Here is a 12,856-nt window from a genome sequence, read left to right on the forward strand (position 1 = left end):
GCTGCTGCCTGGCCCCTTCAGGAGGCTGGGAGCCAGTCCCTGGGCCAGACAGCACAGCTGCCTGGGTGCCTGGATTTTGAGAACGTGGCTCTGCACACCTAGGCCATTCCCTCATGCCCCACGTTTAGTGCCGTGGGGGAGCAACCTCTTCTCTTCTTCCCACACCACAGTGGTGCATTGGGTGGTGCATTCCAGAGTTTCACTGGCTTTTCTCTGCTCTTTCTCAAACCTTCTTCTCTGCAAAGTTCCCACCAACTCCGTGACATGTATAACATCATTATAAACAATATTCTTGTAGTCTTATATTGATACATAAACTTAAACTTCTCTATGAATCCCTTTTTGTTTAATTTCCCCAAATCTGTCCTTTTAAAAATCAAATCCACAAATCATCGGTTCATTTTTTTCTGTTTCATGCAGAAAGTCAATAAGAGGTTTCCAATTCATTATAAATGTAGAAAATGGCTTATTATATATGTATTGTTTTTTCTTCTTTACTTATTATTTTCCATTTCTTCCCTTTTCGTTTTTCTTTTTCTTTCTTCGTATATATATTTTCTTCTTCCTTTTTTCTTTTCCCTTTAATGGGATTTTAATCCTTCTATTAAAATAAATCTTTTTAATAAAAAAGAATAAAGTTTCTTTAAAGAAACTTTAAAGTTTCTTTAAAGAATAAAGCTGGGAATTCAGAGAACTTGGTGCACATATTATTATAGTGTTATATTGATATAACAATATACAATTGCAGATTTTTTAAAAATGAGAAAGCGGCAGTGGCTCAGTGGAGGGAGGACAGCAGCTGCTGCTGGGCAACTGCAGCAAGGAAACGGTGGGGAAATCTGCTGGGTGGAAACCCCATTTTATCAGCAGCCACACCAGCAACAGGGAAACCACATAAACCCTAACCCTTCCCCGTGTGGAAATCCCTGCAGCCTTCCCAAAGTGGGCAGACTACCGAGATCAGCATCCCGGAGGAAATGGCAGCCCCAGAGAGTGGATTCTACGGCACTGTATATCTGCTGGACCGCCCCCCTTGCCCTCTGCAGGCTCCATTGCACCCCCCCCCCAAATCTCGAGGAGTTGCCCAACCCAGAGTGGGCAACCCTATCAGGAGCACGTTTGTTTTTGTGAGAACGAGATCCTGGGCAAGGCAGGCATTCATGTCTAAAAGCGGAGACAGGTAAACTTTTACGACGTGAACAATTCAGGACAAGAACTATGCAGGAAAACATCGCGTTGACAACAAAACTCTCAGTACAAATTTTACTTTGGCAAATGCCCTTTATAACAGTGCAGGAAACCATCCACCAGTAAAAAAAGTTCTGTGGCTGTCTGGATTATTTTACGGCAAGCTTCCCGTATTTTCCCGTATGTCGATTTATCCCCTTAGGCTCCTGCCACTCCTCCCAGGAGCAACCCCCCCCCCCGACTCACCTGCGCAGGCCAGGTTGGTGCAGGTCAGCTTCCCTTGGGAGCAGGAGCTGGGGGGAGAGGAACAAGGAGGCAGCTGAGAACCTCCCCCGCCCCCCCGGCCTTGCCTAGGACGCACCAATGCTTCTGGGAGCGCCCCCCCAGCCCCACCTGGCCTCCAGCCTCACCAGGTGTTGCAGCCATCAGCACGGGGGACAGTCTGTCCTGGCAGGTACCGGTGGCCGCTGAGCAGGTCCAGGCAGGGGCAGCTGTGCTTCTCCACGCAGGCTGTGCCGTTTCTGTCCAGAACTTTTCTACTGGTGCAGTAGCAGCCGGGCTCACAGGTCCACAGGCAATGCTGGGAAGGCACAAGAGAGCATGGAGGGTCCACAGAGAAAGGGGGGAGAGAGACTCAGAGACCCAAGCGGCTGGTTGAGGGGGCGGCCAGACTTCCATGGGGGTTTGAGATGGGAGGGGAAGTGGCAGCGCCCATGGTAGGGCTGCCAAGGGAGTCGGGATATATAAAGGCTATGGATTTCCCTACTCCTCCCTCTAGCCGAAGGAAGCAGCTTTGACTCCTGAAAACTTACACCCTGGAAATCCCGTCGGTCTCCCAGGTGCCACTGGACTGTTCTACTGCAGACCAACATGGCCACCTACCTGAAACCATTGTAATTCTGGGAGATCTCCAGGTGCCATCTGGAGGTGGGCAAGCCTAGGTATGTGGGAAGAAAGAAAGACTCCCCAGAAGCACCAGAGATGCTCAGCAGAGAAAGAAGGGAGTTATAAAGGAAGGGGACAGACCTCCAGATGTCCATCAGTTGTACACAGCAAGCACAAAATCTGCTATCTAGCCCATTATGCTGAGAATATCTGTTTTCATTTTTAAAAGTAAGCAGCTAGCTCTCATGGCTGTGAGGAGAAGCTTGAAAGAAAGCATTTGTGTACACCATGCAGAATGCAATGTAAACCAACCTGAAGGGCAACGTTTGTTCTGAACACCAAGCATGGATTTGGGGGTTGCACATTAACACACACAGCCCGGATTCATAACTCACTATAGGCAAGTAGACCAGTGCCTAGTATAAGTCTGGATGCTTTACCCCAGAGGAGCTCTTTGTCAGCTCACCATGAGGGACTGAAGCCAGACCCCAAACATGCCCAAGAGTTAGCGGCTGAGATGTTCAGTGACCTCTCCACAGCCCACCCCTCACTGGAGCTACCCAGGAACCTGGGGGCATAACTGGGGTGGGTGGGAAGGCTTGATACTTGGAGAGAAAGACCGCACCTGCATCCTTCCCATTTGTCTACCCTCTGCTAGGGAAAAGGGGAGCCTGACTCTTGGGGGGACGGGGTTAGAGGCCCAGGGGACTCCCAGGTGAGAGCCAAGAAACAGAGACCAGCCTGCGCATGGAGCCTCACCGAGAGATCGTCACAGGTGCGAGGGCAAGAGGGTCCACAGCTGCTGTACACAGAGCCCGCCACAGTGGAGCAGTCCAGCCCTGTGTGAGAAAGGTTGGCTGCAGAATACGGGCAACTGGGGGCCTGCCCCCCACCAAAGCATCCAAAGGGATGGATTCCGTCTCTCCCAGGAGTCAGGGCTTTGTGGCTGGAGATATTCTAGGGCTCTCCCTGCCTTAAGTTGCACTTGAGCAACTCTGCACAACTGGACATCCCTGCATGGCAAGACAGGCCCATGGCGAATGCACAATGACTGGGCAACACCCCACAATCCGTGGATGTGGAATCTGCCTCCCTGCCCCGAAATTCGTCAGGCGTTGCTGCTCTCTAACAGTACTGGAAGACGAGAGGCCAGTCTTGCCTTGCCCCCCCCCATGGTCATTGCCAGCCTCCTTCTGGGGAGGAATTGTGCCAACAGCAGGGGGCACAGCACCCCTTCTAGTGATCTGCCCTCCTGCAACAAACCTGGGGAGACCGGCATTGCTCCCCACACCCCCAAATACTAAACACCAGGGGGGAATGGATGTCTCACCTGGGCACAGGTCCAAGTGGCAGGCCTCCACCTGGGTGGGAGGCCCCTCACAGTAGTCCCCACCACTCTGTGGGGCAGGGCTGTCACAGGCCCTGCTTCGGCTCCGCATGCCTCCGCCGCAGCTGACAGTGCAGCCGGTCCAGGGGCTCCACTCCCCCCAGGCCCCGTTTCCTGGAAGAGGGCAAGGGGAACAACTGGTCCATATCCGGCACAAGCCCCACGCTGCCAATTCCCTTCTCGGGAGCAAGGCCCTGCAGCCAGCAGGAAAAGCTCTCCTCGCTGGTCCTCCTCCTCCATAACCGTCTTTGATTTGAGACGCGTCAGAAAGGTGCAAAGGGCTCCATGCTGGTTTTGACTCCACATTGCTGCAGACCACGGCCCGACCCCCACCCTCTCCTTTGCCCCAGCTGTTCTTCTGGAAAGTTCTTCAGGTTTGCCCTCATTAGAGCCTTTTGCAAAATCAAACAGAAATCAAGTGACACCTTCAAGACTCACAAACTTTGTTCCACAAGAGGCTTTTGTAAGTCATCAGACACATCTGATTAATCCCAGAATCACCGAAGCTTCTGCTAGAATAGGCTTGGCGCCACTGAGTTCTATTTTATTTTACTACAAAAGAGTAACGTGGCTGCTACCCTTTGGAAATTAAAGTCTTTTGAGGTACGTCAGATTATTCACTTGACTGTTTGGCAAGTCTGTCATTGAGCCTGAACCCTTCTGTGCTGACAGCGAGCAGCACACCACGCATTTCTGCTCAGCATGCAGGGCCAATTCTCCACCAAAGCAACAGAAGCGCCGCAGCAGCCCTGAAACGCCGGCATTGCTGCTGGGGCCCAACTTTTGCCAGCATGTCTGGCCAAGTACAACCTCCTCTGTTCACCCCCACCCACCCCCGGCACACTGACACCTTCACAGACAGACAGTGAAAAACAGTGGGTTTTTTTCCGTATTTGGGCCAAAAAGGTCTCCCACCCCAGAGCTAGGACAGGAAGAATTTTTGTCACTGTTCAGCTACACCAACTCTGTCTATAAAGTCAAGAGACTTCCCTGCTGATGAAGAATTCAGTGTGACTCAGCCCCTTGGCAGGGAGGGAAGGGGCTTTTGCTGCTGCTGCTGCTGAGGCCAGCAGGGGGCCTGGCACCGGGGGCGGGGGGAGACCACATCCAGGGAGGCTGGCAGCAACGGGATGGGGACACCAGTCACTGGGCACAGCAGCGGGGGACTGCACTGGCACAGAACAGGAGGCGAGGAGGTTCAGTGCAGGTGTGCCAGCATGAAGGAGAGCCTGCGCCACCAAACCCTGATCATCCCGGCACCCTTCTTGGCCCTTCCCGCGGAACACAAAACCAGCCACATGAGAAGTGGTCTTCTTTTCCAGCTCAGATGAGAGGGCTAGTCTCAAAGAGCAGTCGCTGTGAGGAGACACAAAGAGCACTCACTGGCACACGGCTGGACGTGGCAGGGCTTGTCTTCACGCTCCGGCCCAAGGCAGGGCACTCCCATCCCAGAGGGAGGGGGCTTCGTGCAGAAGTGGTAGCGGTTCTGGAGGCCCAGCCCACAGGAGGCTGAACATTCACTCCAGGGAGTCCATTCTGACCACTGGCCGTTCACTGGCAAGGAAGGACCAAGCGAGATGTCAGAAGGGGGGCAGAGGGTGAGTTTGGGGGTTGGAGAGGAAGAAGAGTAGGATAAAGAAGCCCAGGGAAAGAGGCAGTGAGAGAGACAGAAACCCAAAAGGGCTGCAGCTGCGTTGCTTCATTCATATCTTTGACAGTTCCTTTGAGCCCTCCTACTGAGGAAGCAGGTGAAAAATAACAAGCCAATTTAGGAAAAGGAATGCTGCTGGCTGTGGACAGGTGTAGCGGGGTCACCTGAAGCTTTAGGGGTTCAAGGACCCGAGACCCAACTTAGAGCTTGGCCATGTGTTAATAAGGGGATCTGCGAATTGTGGCTAAGAACTAAGTTGGTCAAAAAGACCCTCTGCCAAGTATTTGGAAGCAAGAGAAAAAGAAAAGTTAAGAGATTTGTGACTAAACTAGCCAAGATGTCTTGTAGGGTCTCTGGCAGGAATGTCTGGAAAACGGGGGGATAGCTGACGTAAACTCATTTCAGAACAGAAGCTGGTGTTTGAAGCAACATGCAAAGGGTGCCTGGAGGAAAGTAAAACAGGAGAGGTCAGGGACAGCTAAATTTGGCTTAAACTTATTCTGCATACATACATGTATAACTATGCTTACCTTAGACAAGATGTGGCGAGAACAGTTGCAAGGGGAAGGTGAAACTGAACTTTGGAATTCCCTCATTGAAAGCAACAGAAAATGTTCTCTTTAAAAAGAGGCCCATCTAGCCAATGTGAGTCCAGAGCAATCCAGGGAGAGACAGGCACAGAGGGAAAAGACCCACCCCCACCCCCTCCCCGCCCCCCAAAAACTAGCTTGGCTCTACACTTTAAATCCACATCAGGAGCAAAGCTCAGGACCAGAGTGGGTGCTGAGCCTCCTCCTTGCCTTTCCCAGGAAGACTGGGCATGCTCTCGGCCTCTGCAGTGACCGGCTGGCCACCCCGGAGCATCAGGTGATATCTGCATCCCCACAGGTGATGGTGTTTTGGGTGCTTTGAGTTGAGTTACTTGCTGTTGCCAGCATAAGTGCGCCAGCATAAGTGCGCCGCCGTGCTTAAGAAACCAGCTTGATTCATAAATCCAGCCTGGTGCCCATGTGGGTGTTCTCTAAAGAAAAGAACTTGCAGCACTATAGACTACTCAGCAGAGCCGCACCAAGTGTGTGCGCATGCATCTCTCTCCACAGCACACTTTTTGTGATCCTTCCACGTTTACGTGGATCTGGGCCCTGCTGGAGACAAATGGCGCTGCCTGCAGGAAGTTGTCTTGTGCAAGCCTTGCTGCCAGGATCAGGGCCAAGCAAGACAGCCTCACTGCTTGGCATTCCTCATGCCCAACAAGATTGCTCATAGGCACCACATGTCCAGCCAGTCTTCTGGGACTCTTTGCCAACGCACAATGTAATCTCAGGGCCACACTCTCGGTGCTGGGGTTGTGCTCCAAGTATGAAGAGTGTGCAGTAAGCTGCCCTTACCGTCTCCGCAGGCCACTCGGGAGCAGTTGCCTACCCGGCCAGCGACGCAGGAGCTGGAGACAGGAAAAGAGGCCCATTAAGGCTGGCCAGTGGCTGGGGGCACAAGACTGAAGGCAGCAGCAGAAGAGAGGCAGATCCACTGACCAGTTCTCACAGCCCTTGGGGACCTGCTCTCCTGGAGCGTACAGCACCCCGTCTTGGGCACACGGACACTCCTCCTCTGGCACACAGAGATTGTTCTGCAAGTGGAAGGAGGGCAGGGTCAGGAGTCGGCTGCCCCCTCTCCCCCCCATGTGGGTAAGCTCCCCACCACCACCATCAGTTCCAACCCTTCAGACCAGGAAAACCCAAATTCCCCATTCAGTAAAAAGCATGCAAATTAAGTGTCAGGTTCAGAATGCTTTCCTTTATGTTATAACCAAAGAGACTCCAAAGAGACTGTGACACTGAGAGATCCCTGTCTTTTGGCGCTACATCTCTGAAGATGCCAGCCACAGCTGCTGGCGAAACGTCAGGAACCACAATGCCAAGACCACAGCAATACAGCCCGGAAAACCCACAACAACCATCAGACTCCATTTTAATTCTTTTAGTATTCTGAGTGCTTTATTCACAGGTGCCAAGACGTTCCCTAGCAGCTATCTCACAGAAGAGGAATGTTTTGACTACAGCTTTTCCAGCCTTGGGAAACTTTCACTTTCTCAGCTTCAAGCGGCTTGTTTTGAGAACTATGGAGGGAGGTTGGGCCTGCTGGGGTTTGATACTCTGTACCTTGTTCTTTGCCTATCATTCGTAACAATACACGTGTACCAGCTCAGATATTGCATCTGGGCCAGTGGACTATAATGGTTGCTTTTTTCAGTAAATCTTTTGAAAAAAGCGGACTCTTGTCTGATTGCAGAAGGTAGTCTGGATTACAATTATTATTTAGCCACAGGTCTGACATTAAGCATCTCTGCATACATTTGCTTCATCCATTCCATTCTTTGAGCTTCTAGTCATTTTGAATTTGGAGGAGAAGCAAAAATCTGGATGGAATCAGGGACGAAGAAGTGTTTCTCTGTGACCACGAGGGCTTGAAACTTGGCAGTATTGCTTTGGCTCGTTTTTTAAGGAAAGCGGTCGTTCTTGAGAGGTGAACCATATGGCAGGTCCTGTGGTCACATGGCAAGTGGGGAAGGCATGCTGCACACCAGTAGTGGAAACCCCCTGCCCTGCCACGTGCTTGCCTTTACGTTTCACCCCTACAGGGGAGTGTTAAGGCATGAGCACTGGCACAGACACGCTCAGTAAAAAAAGAAGAAGAAGTTTAGTCCACTGTGGCCTTCCGGGGTTCTGCAATCAACACTCACCAGCAGGACAGCCCCACTGGGGCAGAAGCAGCCAGGCTGGCAGGTCCCGGGGGCTGCAGGCTCCGTGCTGAGCTCTGCACAAGATGCTGGTCCCTCAGCACATTCCCGCCACATCTTACCACCTGGGCAGAGACCTGGAATATCACCTGATACAAAGGGGCAAGAGGTGGAGGTGGACAACCAGTCGGAAGGGCGTCCTGCTGTTTCAGTATCTCTTAACCGGCAAGGCTGCCTTTCAGACCACCAGCATAACACGCCCCCCCACCCCACCCCCGGCCCGGAAGCGGCCGCGTGTGATTCCGGACTCACTCAAGGCCAGAGGAAGCTCCGTGAGCCAGACCGGGAGTTCCCCGCCGGGTCCGGCTCCCCTTCCTCCTCTGGCTTCTGTTAGCCCGAGGCAGCGTCCAGGCGTGCAGCTCTGGCTTAGGAACGGGATCCTTCTGCTCCCCTTTTGCCCCAAGCTGTGATGGTCACAGAGACCGAGCTCAGTGCTCACCTGTGCAAGGATGAAGGTTGCAGGTGGAGAAGTCGATCCTGCGCAGGACAGTACTGGCCCGCGTGCGGTTCCGGTAGCCACCGCCACATGGCACTGAACACGGTGACCAGGGGCCCCATTCCATGCCAGAGCCTAGTAGGGGGGGGAAGAGGGGGGTGAATAGAGAGGCCAAGGAGGCCCAGCAGCACTCGGTGAAAGGCCCCAGCCACGGGCAGGCCCCTCCCCGAACGCCCGTCTTCCCCGGGCATTCCTGCTGCCCAGCGCCTGGCTGTGCCTTCCTCACCACAGGCTCCCATCCTCCCCCCCCCCGCCCCCCAGGCCAAAGAGCCCCTTCTGGGCTTGGGCCGCGGGAAAGGGCCGATCTCCAAAGAGAGAGACAGCCGGGACGCACACCTGGCCAGGAGGCAGTCCCTCCCAGTACAAGGCTGGCAGTGCTGAGAAAGGGCAGTCCATTCAAAGTTGGTTCCCTGCCTCCCTACTGGTCCCCTCATTCTGATCCACTGCCTGCATGCTTGGGGGGTGGGGTGGGGGGGTGGATCCCCTTTGCTCTCTCACCTGGACAGGCCTGCAGGCTGCAGAACTCGATCTCGACACTGGAACCCTGACAGAGGTGTCCTCCGGCAGCAGCCGCTGGTTCGGAGCCGGAGCGGAAGCGACGGCGGGTGCCCACATTGCAGGTGCGGCTGCAGGAGCTCCAGGCCGTCCAGGTGCTCCAGCCACAGTCCACTGTAAACAGGACGGAGGGCTCTTTGGACACCCTCCCCACTGCACTGGGCAGCCCTCAGGAAGCGCCTCCTCAGGGCAGAATCGGAAAGACACACGCGGCCCCCGGCAAACCCCCCCCCCGCTGTGCAGCTGCACAGGAAAGACCCCCAAATGAAGCGTGCCCTCCAGATCTCTGGGAAATAGGGTTGCCATCCTCCAGGTGGGGCCTGGGGTTCTCCTGGGTTTACAACCGATCTCCAGACCACAGAGTTCAATTCCCCTGGACTCTGTGGGATCACACCCCTCCCCTCCCCAGACTCCCCCTCCCCAGGCTCTGCCCCCCAAAGCAGAGTCAGGAACCCTACTTGGAAACAGAGCAAAGGCACCCCAAACACTCTGACCCCCCTCTAGCTAGCAGGCTGCTCCACCGGGCTCCAGTGCCGGGAGCCTTTGCTTCAATATCGGACACACACTGCCCAAGCTCTGGGGGCTTGACTGACTGTTCTGAGCCATCAGTGAAGGGCGGAGCAGTGGCATGGGGGCTGCCGCTGGCCTTCTTCCCATCAGGGTCACCCTGCCGAAAAGGAGGACCGGCCACGACAACAGCCAGCTCACCCACACTCTCCCTTGTGTCTTCACCTGGGGGACAGCCTGCCTGCGGAGGCGAGGAAGACTCCCACGCTCCTGCCATTCCACAGAATACGTCAAATGGAAATGTTCAGGAGGGCACTTCGATCACCGGGAACAGGATTTGTGGAAATTTTAGGGAATTGTCATTGCATTATTTATACGTACTAAACTGTTTTTACTGCACTATACTGGGTAATCCACCTTGAGTCCCGGTGAGAAAGAAGGACTATAAATGATGGGTGCGTGCAAACAAACGAACGAACGAACGAACGAACGAACGAACGAACGAACGAACGAACGAACGAACAAACAAACAAACAAACAAACAAACAAACAAACAAACAAAGGTATCCTTGGGAGGGAACTAAGAAAACGGGAAAACACATGCAGGCCTGGGGCTGGTCCTTTGCCCAGTGTGCGCCCTCTCTCGGAGTGAGTGTCTGCACCAGCTTTTGCGGTATTCATTAAATCAACACAGCCATCTTCCATTTCTGTCCTGGCAGCCCGAGGAAGGAGGTCCTCTCTCCTATTTCTTGATTCATTGCCACTCCCGATCCAGCTCTCCCCTCCCTCCTCCCCTTCCAAATCCGCCCTCCACCCAGGCCTGAGCTGAGGGAGAAGAATTGGGGCCTCCAGGCCGCTGTTACCTGGGCAGGGCTTCACGCCACACACCATCTCTCCATCTAGGCAGGTGCTGGAAAGAAAAGGAGAAATCTTCAGAGCGGCCTCCCTATTAGGGATGGTGCAGACATGCCAGCTGTGTGGTGAGGAGAGCGGGTTGGGGCTGGGGCTTCTCCTGGGTCTGCCCCAGTCTTTAGGGAGACAAGCACAGCAGGAATCAGCCCAGCACTTCGGCCTGTCCTCTGACAACAGCCCCCCTCCTGAGGGGCAGAGGAGATGGATGCAAGGCACAAGTCTCCCCCTTCCAGTGGCCTCCCCCATCTGGGCTGCTGGTCCCGTACCAGTTGTTGCAGGAGTCCAGCGAGATGGCGTCTCCCCGGTGGTAGAGCTCCCCCTGATGATAGCACGGGCACTCGCTGAGGGGCACGCAGGCGTCGTCTTGGAGGAAGAGCCCACTGGGGCAGAAGCAGCCCTCGGTGCAGTGGGAGGCACACTCCACACCAGTGCCCCGGTCCAGGCAGAGGCGTGGGCAGGCACCTCCGTTCTGCTGGCACTCCTCAACCGTCTGGTAGACCATGTTCCCTGGGCACAGCTCTGAAAGCAAGGGGCAAGCCGCAAACTATGCAGGACTGAACTCTTCAGGAGGGCTTTCTATGGAGATTATCGGGCTGTGTCATAAGAAATAGCTCAGAGAGATGCCTTGATGCGGGACAGGGAGTGTAAACCTGGCTGTCAGACACTGTCTGCTGATGTAGATATGCTCCTACTGGGTAGTTTCCCGTTGCTAAAGATGTTATGTTAATTACTTAAGCTTTGATTCAGAAAGGTTTCATCTCTGTGTTCGGCTTATACTAGTTTTTCAAATTTGCAGCCATCATACCCTATTGTCTCTGTTTTCACTGAATGTCCCAACTGTTGACCATATTGTGTTGTTGCTGTGAATGTCCCAGCTATCGATTATACCGTATTCTCTTGCAGTCAGTAATCCACCTTGGAGCTCAGTGAGAAAGGCAGGCTATAAATTAATAATGATGATGATGATGTCAGACAGAAGGGGGCGGCACCGCAGGGGGTCTGAGGCAGGAGAAAAAGATGCCAGGGAGAGAGAGGAAAGGGAGGGGGAGGCGGCTCCCTGGGAGAGGATGGTTAGGCAGAATAACTGGGGAGGGCAGTCGAGTTCTTTCCTGAAGCAGCCAGCCAGCGATGCTATCATACGAGCTGGTATGCAGAGGTATATAGACAAATTCCATCTAGGTATTACGGCTGGTAGCTGCTGTTTAAACCAGGGGTACCCAGCATGGAACCCATGACTGCCAACATCTTTCCTGGCGCCCACCAAATGTTTTTAGAAAGTGGGCAGGGGCAGGTAGAGGGTTTGCCCCACGTGGCTTCTGAGGGGCCACTGGAGATTGGCTGTGCAGATTTTTAAAAAGTTGCTTCGGCAGCAGCTGCCTCCGCAGCACAAGGATCTCCACTGAAAGGAAGCTGTGTGTATGGAAGAAAATACTTTAAGACAGTATGTGCATTTTAAAAGGCATCCTGTTAAGCAGAGCTTCTGCCTGAAATGGTGATGAGTTACCATTAGAGTTATGCACAATCTGTCTCCCTGACATTTTGTGGTTGGCTCCACCTCCTGCAGCAGCGATTTTGTGGTTGCGCCCACCAGCCTAAGCCGGAATTCCAAAGGTGCCCACAGGCTCAGAAAGGCTGGGGATGCCCGGTCTAAGCCTCTGAAAAAAGCCTCCAAAATTCTAGTCCTGACAGCTACAATCACAGCTTCCGTGCTGGGGATGAACAGCCACCTCCAGGGCACACTGCTTGGGAGTCACCTCTGGATACTTGGCCTACAAGTCCTGGCCACGGGTTTTAGTGTCCCCACTAACCACAACTTTCTAGAGGATACTTCTAGACATATTCCAGCCCCTCCCTATTGGCCAAAGGTGCCTGAAGTCTCACACAAGGGATTCTAGCAGGGGCGCCTGAACACCTCCCTCCGTGTCAGGCTTGATCTCTGCTGGCTTGGCCTCTGACCTGAGCCACAAATGCTGGGTTGGTCTCTGTTACGCTGCAGCGCCACCCCTGCAGACGGCCAGAGAGTGTACTACCCCAGGGGTCCCGTCTGGCCTCAAACCCCGCTGCCTCTGGCCAGGTTCCCCAGGGTGAGCAACTCATTGTAGGCTGAGCAGTTCCCAGACCAGACAGAGCCCTGCCTCACCTGCCCTCACCTGCCCGCCTTATCTGGCTGCCCCGGTGCGAGAACCCATCCCACATTGTTCAGTCCTTCAGACACAATGTCAGTGCCCCCTGCCCCTCCCCACCCAGTGCGGAGGGATCCCGCCTCCCCTCAGGCCGTACCTTTGCAGGGCTGCATGTTGCAATCACGAGTCTGGATGAGAGGCCCGGAGCACTCGGGGCCCCCATAGGCCGGGTTGGAGCAGGTGCGGTTGCGTGTCTGAACGCCAGCATCACAACGAGCAGAGCATGCGGTCCAGGCAGTCCAGGGGGTCCAGATGCCTTCCACTGTGGATGAGCCGGCAAGGACAAGAGCAAGAG

The 12,856-nt window shown here is 54.2% G+C and overlaps 1 protein-coding gene across 1 annotated transcript in view; it reads right to left on the reverse strand.

The window, feature by feature from the left end:
* Positions 1–12,856, reverse strand: part of LOC129337950 (SCO-spondin-like) — a 131,748-nt gene that overhangs the window by 41,549 nt on the left and 77,343 nt on the right. The window contains exons 61-73 of the mRNA XM_054991976.1: positions 12,659–12,823; positions 10,645–10,897; positions 10,330–10,376; positions 8,903–9,073; positions 8,348–8,479; positions 7,852–7,997; positions 6,644–6,738; positions 6,500–6,552; positions 4,844–5,014; positions 3,404–3,574; positions 2,833–2,912; positions 1,599–1,768; positions 1,435–1,481 (exon numbers count right to left, since the gene is read on the reverse strand). Of these exons, the coding sequence (XP_054847951.1) occupies positions 1,435–1,481; positions 1,599–1,768; positions 2,833–2,912; positions 3,404–3,574; positions 4,844–5,014; positions 6,500–6,552; positions 6,644–6,738; positions 7,852–7,997; positions 8,348–8,479; positions 8,903–9,073; positions 10,330–10,376; positions 10,645–10,897; positions 12,659–12,823 (1,701 nt within the window). The remainder of the gene's footprint in view (positions 1–1,434; positions 1,482–1,598; positions 1,769–2,832; positions 2,913–3,403; positions 3,575–4,843; positions 5,015–6,499; positions 6,553–6,643; positions 6,739–7,851; positions 7,998–8,347; positions 8,480–8,902; positions 9,074–10,329; positions 10,377–10,644; positions 10,898–12,658; positions 12,824–12,856) is intronic.

The sequence above is a fragment of the Eublepharis macularius genome, chromosome 11, assembly GCF_028583425.1.
Source record: "Eublepharis macularius isolate TG4126 chromosome 11, MPM_Emac_v1.0, whole genome shotgun sequence".
Lineage (NCBI taxonomy): Eukaryota > Metazoa > Chordata > Lepidosauria > Squamata > Eublepharidae > Eublepharis > Eublepharis macularius.